General features: G+C 53.3%; 8 protein-coding genes across 8 annotated transcripts; 5 read left to right on the top strand and 3 right to left on the bottom strand.

Moving 5' to 3' along the window:
- Positions 1 to 170: 170 nt before the first annotated feature.
- SAICODRAFT_28644 (DUF1715-domain-containing protein) lies at positions 171 to 985 on the top strand. Its single transcript, XM_019167191.1, has 2 exons — positions 171 to 249; positions 313 to 985. Exons 1-2 carry the CDS (start codon positions 194 to 196, stop codon positions 767 to 769), a joined length of 513 nt encoding a protein of 170 aa, XP_019027679.1. The 5' UTR covers positions 171 to 193; the 3' UTR covers positions 770 to 985.
- A 66-nt stretch (positions 986 to 1,051) lies between these two features.
- On the bottom strand, positions 1,052 to 2,049 carry SAICODRAFT_28643 (uncharacterized protein). The gene has a single exon (XM_019167190.1). It carries the CDS (start codon positions 1,994 to 1,996, stop codon positions 1,235 to 1,237), a length of 762 nt encoding a protein of 253 aa, XP_019027678.1. The 5' UTR covers positions 1,997 to 2,049; the 3' UTR covers positions 1,052 to 1,234.
- A 119-nt stretch (positions 2,050 to 2,168) lies between these two features.
- SAICODRAFT_50963 (cyclin-like protein) lies at positions 2,169 to 3,282 on the top strand (the record flags this gene model as incomplete). Its single annotated transcript, XM_019169023.1, has 2 exons — positions 2,169 to 2,489; positions 2,542 to 3,282. The coding sequence occupies 2 exons, from the start codon at positions 2,169 to 2,171 to the stop codon at positions 3,280 to 3,282; spliced, it is 1,062 nt and encodes a 353-aa protein (XP_019027677.1).
- Positions 3,283 to 3,554: 272 nt separating this feature from the next.
- On the bottom strand, positions 3,555 to 7,025 carry SAICODRAFT_4742 (uncharacterized protein; the record flags this gene model as incomplete). The annotated part of the gene is made up of 1 exon (XM_019168895.1): positions 3,555 to 7,025. The coding sequence occupies one exon, from the start codon at positions 7,023 to 7,025 to the stop codon at positions 3,555 to 3,557; it is 3,471 nt and encodes a 1,156-aa protein (XP_019027676.1).
- Positions 7,026 to 7,945: 920 nt separating this feature from the next.
- On the top strand, positions 7,946 to 9,283 carry SAICODRAFT_4741 (uncharacterized protein; the record flags this gene model as incomplete). The annotated part of the gene is made up of 2 exons (XM_019168894.1): positions 7,946 to 8,050; positions 8,099 to 9,283. The coding sequence occupies 2 exons, from the start codon at positions 7,946 to 7,948 to the stop codon at positions 9,281 to 9,283; spliced, it is 1,290 nt and encodes a 429-aa protein (XP_019027675.1).
- A 188-nt stretch (positions 9,284 to 9,471) lies between these two features.
- Positions 9,472 to 10,681, top strand: SAICODRAFT_16560 (alginate lyase; the record flags this gene model as incomplete). Its single annotated transcript, XM_019165671.1, has 2 exons — positions 9,472 to 9,862; positions 9,935 to 10,681. 2 exons carry the CDS (start codon positions 9,472 to 9,474, stop codon positions 10,564 to 10,566), a joined length of 1,023 nt encoding a protein of 340 aa, XP_019027674.1. The 3' UTR covers positions 10,567 to 10,681.
- On the bottom strand, positions 10,668 to 11,756 carry SAICODRAFT_32922 (uroporphyrinogen decarboxylase; the record flags this gene model as incomplete). The annotated part of the gene is made up of 1 exon (XM_019168248.1): positions 10,668 to 11,756. The coding sequence occupies one exon, from the start codon at positions 11,754 to 11,756 to the stop codon at positions 10,668 to 10,670; it is 1,089 nt and encodes a 362-aa protein (XP_019027673.1).
- Positions 11,757 to 12,076: 320 nt separating this feature from the next.
- Positions 12,077 to 12,821, top strand: SAICODRAFT_4738 (uncharacterized protein; the record flags this gene model as incomplete). Its single annotated transcript, XM_019168890.1, has 3 exons — positions 12,077 to 12,247; positions 12,304 to 12,403; positions 12,460 to 12,821. 3 exons carry the CDS (start codon positions 12,077 to 12,079, stop codon positions 12,819 to 12,821), a joined length of 633 nt encoding a protein of 210 aa, XP_019027672.1.
- Positions 12,822 to 13,062: the final 241 nt, after the last annotated feature.

Raw genomic sequence — 13,062 nt, 5'->3', positions numbered from 1 at the left:
CAAGTCAGGTAACGACAACGAGCATGGAGGATCAAGTCAAGACTTAACGACGATGATGGATGTAGTCGAGAGGGAGTGTGATTCGAGACTGGAGAATCGCGCGTGTTTTGACGCGTCGAGTTGAAGTCATGGACGTAACGAAGGATCCCGCCTTAATTAATTCACCGACCAAAACGCGAATATCACCCTGACCATGGCAAATCAACTTGTCGACGAATTGTTTGATCCTCTCTTGAACCTGGAGGAGTCGTATGTCCCCCTTTTCCGTTTCCCACTGCATGCCAGTAAGCTTAAAGAAGCCGTGTATGACAGTTTTTATAAGGAAGGCCACGAACAAGGCTACAACGACGGTCTCATCCAAGGCGAAATCGAAGGCCGCCGTTTCGGCCTCGAGAATGCCTACCAACGTTTTCGCGACTTAGGCATCATCTCTGGTCGCTGCCTTCTCTGGCGCGCTCTCCTCTCCTCCCCCTCTTCCTCCTCCTCCGGCACCGACACTGTCCCCGCTAAGGCAGAGAAGCAACTCGCCAGGCTCGAATCTCTTCTTGCCCAAGTTCCTATGGAAAACAGTGAAGGCGGCGACTTTGATACGCTGTGGCTCAAGATTAAGAACAAGGCCAAGGTTGTCAGTACGCTTGTGGGAGAGGGTGGGAGAGGGTTAGTTGGTGTTGATGGGGAGGAGGATAGGGATGGGGAGATTGAGAGTGGGGAGAGGCATTTGAAGAGAAAGATTGCTGCTGCGCAGGAGGAGGGTGGGTTGGACTTTTGAAGGAGGGCTTCAACGAGAACTCGCCTATGAGGAGGTGTCAGGATGGCATGGCGCCAACCCACTGCGACGCTCGAGGACAGCAGGGGCCGCTCTGCGAGCTCCGAGTCGCGGGATGAAAACTCAGAGCATCTGTAGTGCGTAAGGGAACGGGGTTCTCATGAATATGCTGGATGCCGGCACCGTGCACGACCATATCAAAACGCGAACAACCCAGCCGCTGAACGGAAAGAAAGACGACTCGAGTTGAAGATATCTGTATATTAGGTAATAAGAATAAATCGTAACGCCGACAACTCGACCCTTCGTCCGTCTATGCATATGCACCCTGCCTGGGTATACTGTAGTCCATACTATTGCAACCAAAAAGCCCCCCACAAAATCGCGTCCCTTGTCGTATACGGCTTCCCATGTCTTCCATCCTCTTATATATCGTACACTGTCCGCATCATCTCGTCTGCATACACCTCACATCGAAAACCTCACCCTCCTCCCGGCGCCAACCCCCTTCTCTGGACTCGTCCCCGCACTCCTCGCACCCTCTTTTACATGCACACTCCTCCTCTCATATCGTCTTTCTCTGGCGTCTCGTGTTTCACGTGTGCGCCATGCATATATCTGGTCCTGTCTCTTTTTCCATCGTTGATATTTTTGCAGTTCGGTGCTTGGTTTTGGTGGGGACGAACTCCCACTCGAACCCGACGATCCGTCCGCAGAAAGGGGATGCGATGGAGAGGTGGGAGATGGAGGTTCGGGTTCGGAGTCGGTTGTGTCGTCGTGTAGTTTCGTAGGATGTGGTGGGGGTGAGAGGAGGCGGTTCGTACACGTGCCCATCTCCTTTTCCTTTATTGGCGATGAAGATGGTTTATGTGGGAATAGGAAGCGCCGAGCAGGGATATCAGCAGCCAGTGCATTGATAGTCCCTTCCTCAGTTGGTAGCTGGCCAAGGCCAGTCCGCGATGACCTCTTCCCCATCGTCTGCGGCGTTTCCGGCACCTCCCCCACCACGCCCACCACAGCTCTCATCACACTCGCAACCGCCCTCTTCCTCGGCTTCACACCAACCATCCCTATTGGCTCTGAGCCGGACTTTGCCAAGTCTATCTCGCCAAACAGCGCCGTAACGCGGCTTGACGGGGACGCTGTGTCATTGATTATGGATGTATGCGGTAGTTGGCCGTGTGCAGTCTCAATATCGGTGTCCTCCGGCTTCCTCTTGTTCTTCACCATGGATCGAAGCCTCAATACAGAGCTGGTCACCCTCGCAATTGCAGTTGTTTTCTCGAACTCGTTGTGTGAACGCTCAAGGTTGCACTCAGGGGTCGCGTATGACGTCGCACCTCCCTGGGAAAACACTACACCAAAGGACCCCTCCCTCTCCATTTGCAAACAGCTGCTGGCGATGAAAGACGACGACACATACCGTCAATCTTCCCAATTTCAATTATGGAGTTTCTCCTCTTTTAAGCTCCGCTCCCTCCGGGAAGCCGTCAACGCGGCTGCCGCCGATCGCGTCCGGAAGAATCTGGTGGAGGAGAAGAATGTCGAGAGTGCGACGACGAATGGGGATGGGGATGCGAACGGGGAGGGGGGGATTCGCGTGGAGTGTCTGACACCGGAAGAGGAACAGGTTTTGGTCGATTTCTACGCGGATAGGGTTTACAAAACAACCGCAATCTTCAAGGATGAGGCCAAGAATCCATTATTACCAGCACATATAAGGGTGAGCTTTTGATCTTGACATTCGTCTGGTCAGTTACTGATTACGTTCACAGGCAACAGCAGTAACCTTCTTCAAACGCTTCTACCTCCGCAACTCCGTCATGGATTACCACCCAAAACAAATCCTCTTCACCTGTATCTTCTTCGCCACTAAATCTGAGAACCTGTGGATAGGTGGTATCGATACCTTCTGCCGGATTGTATCGGGGGCCAACAAACGACCTGTAACACCTGCAGAAGTCTTGACACACGAGTTTTTGCTGTGTCAGAGTCTAAGTTTTGCTTTTACGGTACATCATCCGTATCGGGCTCTGCATGGACTCTATCTCGATCTCCAACAAACTCTACCAAACATCCCCGTTGGCGAGTTGGGGAAGTGGTACGACACCGCCAAGACCGTCATCAACAAAACCATCTGTTCTGACGCACAATTTCTCTACACCCCTCCTCAGATCGCAATGACCGCATACCTCACCGCAGACACCGAGCGCTTCACCCTTTACCTCACCTCAAAAATCACGAATGACGCGGAACGCGAACAAGTATCATCCCAACTCACCAAATGCCGGGAATATTTGAAGAAATGGGTGGTTCCGACCCTGGCGCAGGCGACAGCTGTGGATAAGAAGTTACACTACTGCAAAAACCCTGATAAAGACCCCAACTCCGCACTATTTAGGAAGAGAAAGGCGGATGAGGCACAGCATGATGAGGAGAGGAAGATGAGGAAGGTTAAAGAAGCGCAGGAGAAGGCGAGGAAGGAGCAGGATGATTTGTTTGGGGCGCCATTATGAGCATGAGCATGAGGAGCGAAAAGCGCGGACAGAAGATAAAGAAGGGACATGAAGAGAGAGCAAAGCATTTGAGAAAGTCCTGTTGCAATTACGAGTTGAGCAGCATAGCGCAGCATACGCGGCAACTAAAGTTCGCATCTATCAATGAAGATGTAAGCAAGAAAGAAATGAGTGAAAGATAAGGTGAAGCACAGCTTCACCCACTTATAAAGCTTAAAGATAACTACCATGTGCAAATCACCACTTGTCGGTCACTCCCTCCAGATCCATATTCACTGCTGTGGTTCCTCCGTTTCGCTGACCCTATCCACCCGAGCGCCGGCCTTCGAGGGTGTCGACAACATCTCCGTCATCTTCGCTTCATGGGTTGCTACTATCGGTCCGCTCCAGGTAGCCCGATGTTTCCACCTCTCGCTCTTCGACGCACCACTCATTCCCGTCGCCGTCTCGTCCTTCTCCTCCGGACCCGGACCTAGCGACACCGGCGAGGAGACCATACTCCCCTGTGATATAACGTTCGGTGACGTAGGCGACCTAGGCATACTCAACCTCGGCTGCTTCTGCGCCCGTTCCGTGACCGCCTTCGCTAACGTCATAACATACTTCTCATACTTCCCCACCTCTTCCCCTAACCACTGACTCTTCTTCTCCCAATTACTCAACGCCTTCCCCAAATTGGGACTCCGCGGCGAAAATGCACGTGCAAGGAGGGGTTTCATCCGGGCGTGCTGAGCGTGGTCTTCGGTTAGGTGCGAAAGTCGGGATTTGAGCGCGCGGAGTTGTTCGCTTTCGGGAAAGTTGGAGGGGATGAGCGAGGGCATTGGGGGTTGGAACTCTTCGAGACGGGCAGAGTCGCCGGGGAGGCGGGTTTTGACTGTGCGGTCCCAGTGGAGGGAGGGTGTTTGGCTCCGTTGGGTTGCGGAGGTTGGGACGCGGGGGCTGTCGAAACTTGCGGTGCTGGAGTCGAAGCCATCTAGGACGACGCCCCAGCCGTACTCGATGTTACTCACGGCACCCGCGAGTGGTTCTTTTGAAGTCCGAGCGGCCCAGTAGTTGGCCGAGTAAGTCCATTCTTCGACGAGTTCGGCTGTACCGGCGTGGAATAAGTGAACAGCACCCGTATGGACCTTTAACATCCAAACATGTTGGCGTGACTTGGAGTATCCAGGCGCAGGATACTTCGTCGCAAGCGTGTGACGAAGGAGGAACGACCCAATCATGTCCGCATTCTGCGACCAATTACCACCACCGACGACACCGCCGTAGTTCCCATGCTGCGTGCCGAACTTGAACAACTTCAACTCACCCTTGTCAATGACAGCAAAACACTGTGTCCACGTCCTAAGCTTCGGCTTCCGTCCGCTAGCGTCAGCATAGTGCTTCGTATTCAGTAGTCCCTCTTTCGCCCACGGAGGTCCAGTCAACGCCAGCGCATCTTCCTCCGCCTCAGCGATATCAAACGAAGAAGTCATGGGGGATGCAATAGAAGCCTCTTCGCGAATGATGGCATGCGTCAACGTATTCGCGAATCCAATCGAACTAATCGCTTCGAGCCTGGACCGAGATTGACGAGAATCGGTAGTGATATCGGAATCTGTCGAAGCAATCGACATAGGCCGTCCATGATTGTGACCAGAGGGACTCCGCAAATCCGAGAGGCTAGTCTGGCTGTGATTCCCGTGCGTAAAACTACTCGTCGTGATACGCGGCCTAGACTTCGGTCTCCGACCAGCGAGGACATTCGAGAATCGACCAACACTTGCTTCAGAAGGCGTGTAACTGACAGTACTCGGACTTCTGTTCAACGAGCCCGGTGTACCAACCGAGAGCCTGTTACCCCTCTTTTCCTGACGGTGGTTAGGCGTCACGGATCCAGCCCGCGACGAGAGAGGCTGGAGGATTTGTGAAGCTTTGATACTGGCGTAGAAATCCTTCAACAAGCACTCGAGCTGCATTTCCCAGCCACGCATGGATCCACCCGCTGCAAAAGCTCCGTAAGGGCCAATTCGGTCATCATACAATGACCAAGGCTTTCCGACACTCAATCCACTCGCACTCCTGGTGGGAGAGTCCCGCGTGGGGGTACTCGGCTGCGCTAGGTTGGCAAGGCTCCCGTTGCCCGTACTGTAACTCTTCGGCATAGTGTATGAGCTGTAAGAGCTGGCAGGCCGTCCGAGCGACGGTCTCTTGGGCTGTTCACCTGGCGACTCCTCACCCGGCGTAACCCCAGGTGACGACCTCATAGAATAAGATGACTGCGATCGCGGCATACTATCCTGTTTGACCTGAGCACGAACCGCCGAGATTGTGTTCTTTGTAAACTGCGTACGGTTCATATGTTGCGTGCTCGAAAGATCTGCAACATGCAAATCCGTATTCAATAACAACAGAGAGTACGCAATCGCATGTACGACGTCAACATTCTTCATACCGCACGCTTCGGCATTGTTGCACTCCCACCACCTGCGAGCAAATCCCTCGAGGATACGATCGATTTGTTGCGTTTCGGCCTTGAGGAAGAGCTGTGAACACAGCCTACGGAGGGCAAGAAGGGGGTTCACACCGGTCCAGTCAAAGAATGTCATGTAGGCTTGGCGAGCGAGAGCATTAACCTCCCCTGCGTCTCCAAGCCAGATGACAGCCTTCTCCTTTAAAAGGAAGTCTTCGTCTCCATTATAGATACGTTGAGCACCAATCTGAGCTTCCTCTTCAATATCGTTGTCTGGGACTGCAGTCGTCGGAGTTGCGGCAGCTTCACTACGGATAACAGTCTCGACGGCCTGCACAGGGGTGGGAGTGGCCGCGCCCTCCTCGAGAGCCTCATTCAGTATGACATGAGCTCGAGCAGTGACTTCCTCCTCGACAATCTCCTCCGCTGTCTTCGGTCTATCCTCGTCAACGGTCCAGCCCGACATCCTCCGGTTGTCATCCTTAAGCTGAGCGGACGGTTGTGCAGCGTTGATCTCAGTCTCGGTAACAGCTTTAGGTTTTGGCACATTCGCATCCTCTGCCGGTGCAGGCGGAATAGCCTTCTCGTTCGCTGACCATTCCGCTCCTTCCAAAGCTGGTGTCACACCCGGCGTCCCATGCAAGACACCAACCCCTTTCTCCGCCGCCATCGCGATAGCCAACGCAATTTCACCTCCACTTTCCAAGACCATACCCTCCTTATGCTGCTTCTCCAATGTTTGCAATAGCTCTTTTGCCCGGATCTCGCTGTCTCTGCGCGCCTCTTCAGTGATTACTTGTTCAACATCTTGCACTTCCGCCCATCCTGAAGGAAGTGTAGTTGTGGCCAACTGCATGGGAGCCGATACAGACCGTGGGAGAGCATTTGCAGTTGCTTTATGCGAGTTTACACCGTCAATTGCAGCTGGAATCGCGTTGAATGTCGCCCAGCCAGTTGGCAGGTCCGAAGACGCTTGGGTAGGAGCATTCGCAGCCGCTTCACCAATATCGTTATCTTCACCTCCGGGAAAGTCATCGAAAGTAGCAGTCTGGATAGTGGCCGGACTAACTCCGATATGTCCAATTGCCGATGTCAAAGATCGAAGAGGCCCGGACTCGGTGGATTTACGCGGTTGAGCTGTCATAGGGATTGCGAGTGTGTCAAGTGCAGACTCGGTTACAGAACGTTGCACTGGGCGCGACTGGTACTCGGCCGTCGTCGGAGAAGGCGGAGCAATCGTAGTCGTAGGTGGAACAGGTAAGGCCTTCGCAATTGGTTGTTTGAGGAAGAACATGCTGCGTTTCTTCGGCAATGGTGGGCGTTGAACCTCTTTCTCCGTCTCCGGCCTTGCCAAATTAGTTGTACTGCCTCCACGCCATAGTCTCCAGAGAAAACCATGTTGCTGCTGTTGCTGCTTGACTTCGCTGCTTCTGAGTGTGGAATTCACCGTTTGCTTTCCCAGTGAATCGACTGTCGTCGGTCGGGCGGAAGTCGACGCACTGCTAGCAGTGCCTGGCCTTGATGGAATTGTAGATATTGACTGTTTTCTTTGTGTAGGAGGTGCATCGTCCATAGGCAATAACATTGACTTGTACACGTGCCTCCTTGGTACTTCATCCACGCGGGGCACCAGCGGTGAGTTCGAGACTGACTTGTTGCAGCCCGTTTCCATGCTCGCCAGAGACGAAAGGAGGTTATCAACCAGGTTGAAATCCGCGATACTGTCACCAAGCGTAAGCCCGTGCGACTCCCGTTTCGATTGTCGGGTCGAGTCAAAGGCCATCAAACGTTATCGGATTCCCGAGGTTGTCGAGACCCGTTGTAACGACAGAATGCGGTCGATGCCGGTGCTGATGATAGGAACCTCAATCGTCCCTCTATAATTGGTATTGAATGGCCCTTGAAAAGCTCATGAAGTAGGTATTCACCGAGCCCCCCTTAGCAATCGGGGGAATAAGGTTTCGGTTGACGCCCAACCGCTGCAGTAGGGGTCCGTAACCAAGCACTCCCGTTAAATGAGATGATGGCATGGTGGGGATGAAGACATGATCATTTTCAAAATGTTTATCAATGTTTGATCTCGAAGAGTCGCATCCTCTCTTGTATCGGCTCTCGAACTGCGATTGCCAGGGCCTCCCATACAAAAAACTTCCTCTTTCGACATGGTGTGTGAAAGCTTAAAACTCCTCCTACGAGGTCAACTTCAGGAAAACGATGGCAAGCAAGATTAAGACCAGCGTTCTCCTCGGATACCCTGATGGTCCTGCGTCCGCGGAGACCGGACTTGATCAGTACTGTACTTTTATCGGTGGCGAACCGGTTTGTCACCTAGCTCCTCTTCCCTGATTTGTACTGACATTCTCGCAGCTATGGCTCACTCCGAACACTCCAGTGGACGCTCGATATGCTCAATGTGGTGTCTGCAATTCCTATATGAACTTGCTCTTGCAAGCTTATGCCCCTATTGAGGGCTCCAATGACGAGCGTGTTATCTACGTATGGGGATGTGCTCAAAAGGCATGTCAGAAGCGGCCGGGCTCTGTCAAAGCTGCCAGAGCAGTTTTAAGAGGTGAAAGACTACCAGAGATTGAGAACCTGCAGATTGAAGAGGAGGAGCCCGAGGTGCCTATTTCGCCAGCGTCTGCACTGACTCCTGTGGCAAATCCGTTCGCAATGACGGCACCTGCTGCCAATCCCTTTGCGGTAGCGAACCCTTTCTCAGCACCATCTGCGTCGGCAAGTCCATTTGGAGGCGCAAGCAATCCGTTCGCAGCACCCGCTTCCGCCCCGAACCCCTTTGCTTCACCAGCAGGCGCGAACCCCTTCGCTGCCGCCCCAGCACCAAGCAAGCCGAAGAAGGCCCCTCAGCCAAAAGTCACCCCACCAACAACAACTTCAAAACCTGCAGTATCCGCATCAACCCGCTCCTTCGCCGCCATCGCCAAACAAAACATCCCACCACCACCGCCACCAAAACCCCGAGACCCTCCCCTCCCATGGCCAGAAACGGTCCCATCCTACCCCTGTCAATACCTCTTCATCACACCCGAAACCCTCAAATCAGCCCCTCAAAAGGCAAAGGCACCTAAAGACCGGATAGAAGAGTTGGCGAAAGAAGCTGTTGCGGACATGAAGAACGGTGCAGAAGAATGGGGTGGAGAGAAGTATGAAAGTTCGGCTTTGGATAAGGTATTTAAGACATTTACGGAGCGAGTGGCGGAGAACCCTGAGCAGTGTGTACGGTATGAGAGGTCGGGTGCACCACTCTTCTTTTCGTCCAAAGATGCGGTGGGGAAGCAGCTACTCACCGAAGACCGCGCATACAACCCCTCCGCAATCCCAGCATGCCCGCACTGCCGGTCACCGAGAGTTTTCGAGTTGCAAGTTATGCCGCACGCCGTTGCGATCCTGGAAGAGGACGTTATTCTTAACGCTGGATTGGAGTGGTGCGTTATCTTGGTGGCTACGTGTTTGGGAGATTGCTCGCCATCTGGAATGGAGGACGGTGGTGTTGGGTATACGGAGGAGTGGGTGGCAGTTCAATGGGAGTAGTGCTTCTAATTGTACTCTATGGAATTGTCGTGCCGGCCATGTTGACTGGTCCCCACGGTCCGTCGTGCGGCGCGTTCCGGCTACAACCAGCCGCGGCCGGGGTCGATGCACGATTACAAATTCGATCACCTCAACAAACATACCATCCATCCCTCCCTCATCCCATCACCAACACCCAATCAGTCATCATGCCCACCATGAAAGCAGTAGCATTCACCCCCGGCCCCGTCTCCGGCCTCCACATCATCGAACACGAGCGTCCCACAGCAACCGGTCGTGACATCCTCGTCCGCATCAAGGCCATCTCCGTTAACCCCGTCGACACCAAATGCCGTCAAGGCAAATTCCCAGCTGATCCAGTCCTCGGCTGGGATGCTGCCGGAATCGTCGCTGAATGTGGTCCCGAGGTGACGAGGTGGAAGGTTGGCGATGAGGTCATGTATGCCGGCGCGCTTGGTCGCCAGGGAACGAATGCGCAGTTCTCGGTTGTGGATGAGCGGATTGTGGGACGGAAGCCGAAGAATTGGGATTGGGCTGATGCGGCGTCTTTGCCTTTGGTTGGGTTGACTGCTTGGGAATGTATGCTTCACTCCCTCCTTGTATCTTTGATCCATCACACAATGTCCAATGCTAACGAAGAACGATAAACAGTGTTGATCGACCATTTCAACCTCTCCCTCGACAAACCCAACCCCGGAACCCTCCTCATCATCAACGGCGCCGGGGGCGTCGGCACGGCCGCCGCCCAACTTGCTTCCCGCGTCCTCAAAATCCCGCGTGTGATCTCCACAGCCTCCCGCCCCGAAACAATCGCCTGGTGCAAACAAAACGGCGCAACCGACACCATCGACCACCACAAACCCCTGGACACTCAGCTCAAGGAGTTGGGTGTCGAGAATGTCGAGTATAATGCGGTCTTGTATGGGCCTACGCCGGGGTATGTTGAGCAGCTCATCAAGACTGCGGCGCCGAGGGGGAAGATTGGTTCTATCGTCGAGTCGGACGACCCGATTCCGCTTGCAGATGCGTTTAGTAAGGCGTTGTCGTTTTCTTGGGTTTTCATGCTTTCTCGCCCGATGTACAACCACGACCTGGAGTTCCAGGGAGAGGCATTGGACAAGATGGCGACGTTGGCTGAGGAGGGCGTTCTGACTTCGTTCGCGACGGAGAAGTACAAGTTCACCATTGAGAACTTGAGGAAGATTCATCAGTTGTTGGAGAGTGGAAAGGCTATTGGGAAGCAGGTCTTGGTCTTGGAGGACGACGATATCACTGAGGCTTAAGCCTTGAGAATACAGCAGATGTACGAGTAGAAAGCGTCTTCTTGGAATTTTTGGACGAGGGGTATCTGTAAGAATACATAATATAGGATCCTCTAGGTCATCTACGCAGATCCATACTCATGGTTCTTCCTCAAGAAGAAGCCCAAATCTTCAGGGTTGACACCCGGCGTGACTCCATGACCCAAGTTGACAATGTATCCTTGCTTTCCACCACCGAAGCCTTCAACAATTCTCTTGACGGCCTTGTCGATTGCCGCCTTTCCACCGTACAACACATTCGGGTCCATGTTTCCTTGCAGAGTGACACGTCCGTTTGCGATCTTCCTTGCCTCAGCAGGATCATGGGTCCAGTCGAGTCCGACGACATTGTACCCGGAATCGCAGAGAGCCTCAAGAGCGTACCACGCACCCTTTGCAAACACGGTCATAGGCACCCGCTCCTGTCCCAACTCCGCCAACCGCTCCGGAACACGCTTAGAAATCTGTCGGAGGTACGATAACGAGAACTCTGCAAACTCCACCGGACTCAACTCTCCTGCCCACGAATCAAAGACCTGGACCATCTGTGCACCTGCAACGACTTGTTGTGCCAAGAACTCAACTGCCACATCGGTGATGTCCTGCAACAGCTTCTGGGAGTCTTCGGGGTACTTGAACAGCCATGACTTTGCCTTTGTGAAGGTCTTGCTGCCGCCGCCTTCGATCATGTAGGCCATCAATGTCCATGGGGCACCGATGAATCCGAGCAAGGGCACTCGTCCAGCAAGTTTTTGTCGGGTGAGGGTGAGCGCCTCAAACACGTATCCAAGCTCCTTCTTCACATCACACCCCTCCCCAAGTCTCTTCAACTTCGCCACATCCTCCGGCGTATCCAATGGTTCAGGAAAATGTGGTCCCTTCTTCTCGACCATCTCAACAACCATCCCCATCGCCTGCGGAATCACCAAGATATCCGAAAAGATAATTGCGGCGTCGAGATCTTCGTATCGCTCAATAGGCTGGAGGGTGATTGTAGAAGCGATTTCGGGGGTGCGGCACATTTCGAAGAAGTCGTGTCCGGCACGGACTTTGTGGTATTCGGGGAGGTAGCGGCCGGCTTGGCGCATGACCCACATTGGGGGACGTTCGACCTGTTCGCCGCGGGCTGCGCGGAGGATGAGGTCGTTCTGGAGGGGTGGGAAGGTGGCCATTGATGGGGGGATCAAGAGGAGGATGGAGGAGTTGTACTTTGCGGTGTTGAGATCATCGAATATACGTATACGGGTACTTACGAGATATCACGATCGGGCCATGCAAGGTCGGATCGGTGTGCACCCGTCCTTTCTTCAACATACACAGTCAATGATTGATTGCATCTGAATCTCAATAAAAGACATCAAGCTTCAACAGATCAGGCCTTCATGTTCAAGACTGTGTGGTTGCCAACATCACGCATTCTTGTTTACCATCACGCGACAACCCGACCGCGGCCCGAAACTCAAACCCCCATACAAGAAACCTCACCACCAAAATGTCCTCTCTCCAGCCAAAGATCCCTCTCGATGACGCAGCAGATATCCGATACCTCCGCGCAAACCTCACCAAAGCCGTCCGTGACAAACTCGCTACTCACCTCCCGAAAGACAACGCGACGGATCATGAGGATGCGCTACGATCGCGAGTGGAGGAGTTAGTCGGAGAGGTTCGTAATGGATCGGTAGAAGATTTTTTCTTCTGAGGCTGATAAGTTGCGAACAGTTTGTCGCACGAACATTCGGGATGGCAAAGTCGAGCGTAACGATTAACGGCATGGATGCATCGGACGACAAAACACTCGACCCAGATACGGGCGCAGATCGTACGCTTCCCGTCCTGTCTCTTCAGAAGAGTCTGACTAACCGAAGGTACCTACAGATTTTGAACCGTATGATCCATCCCTACACACCCGCGTCCAAAAACTCCAAGAACAGCTCGAAGTGGAAACCCTCAAAGTCACGCAACTCCGTCGTGACGCACCCCGAAGAGCCGCCGAAGCACAACGCGCTGCACTGTCAGCTTTAGAGGCCGAGACGGAAGTCAACGGGGATGATGAGGTTGCGATGGAAGAGGATGTCACGTTGGAAGCTCTTGCGCGGGAAGAAGACGTTAAGCATGATTATGAAGAGGCCATGCAGACATTGAAGGAGTTGAAGAAGTCTATCCCGATGACTACGGCGAAGTTGGAGAGAGCGAAGGATGTCATTGCTTATCTCGAGAAAAAGAAGGCGCAGGCATGAGAAGTAGTATTGGAAGGGAACGAAATGAAACAATGGGGTTTGGGGAAACGGGACGGGAGTTATAGGGTTTGGTTCGGCGCATGGTTCTTGAGTATTCGTAATATTTGCTTAATCTCGCTTCATCTTCTTATCCAAGAAAAAGTTAAACGCATTTTGCTTCTTCCCGAGTTATGTAGTCAAAACCCTACACTCATACACGCACTCCTCCCCCATCCTTGCCCCTTTACCGAAACCAGCAACC

Source organism: Saitoella complicata (genome assembly GCF_001661265.1).
Source record: "Saitoella complicata NRRL Y-17804 unplaced genomic scaffold SAICOscaffold_1, whole genome shotgun sequence".
NCBI lineage: Eukaryota > Fungi > Ascomycota > Saitoellomycetes > Saitoellales > Saitoellaceae > Saitoella > Saitoella complicata.
Note: the sequence above shows the minus strand (reverse complement) of the source record. Positions and strands in the feature narration are given on the sequence as shown.

Coding starts and splice junctions, on each gene's coding strand:
- SAICODRAFT_28644 (XM_019167191.1), top strand. CDS start 194: ATGGCAAATCAACTTGTCGACGAATTGTTTGATCCTCTCTTGAACCTG. Junction 250..312: donor CTCTTGAACCTGGAGGAGTC/GTATGTCCCCCT, acceptor CGTGTATGACAG/TTTTTATAAGGAAGGCCACG.
- SAICODRAFT_28643 (XM_019167190.1), bottom strand. CDS start 1,996: ATGGTGAAGAACAAGAGGAAGCCGGAGGACACCGATATTGAGACTGCA.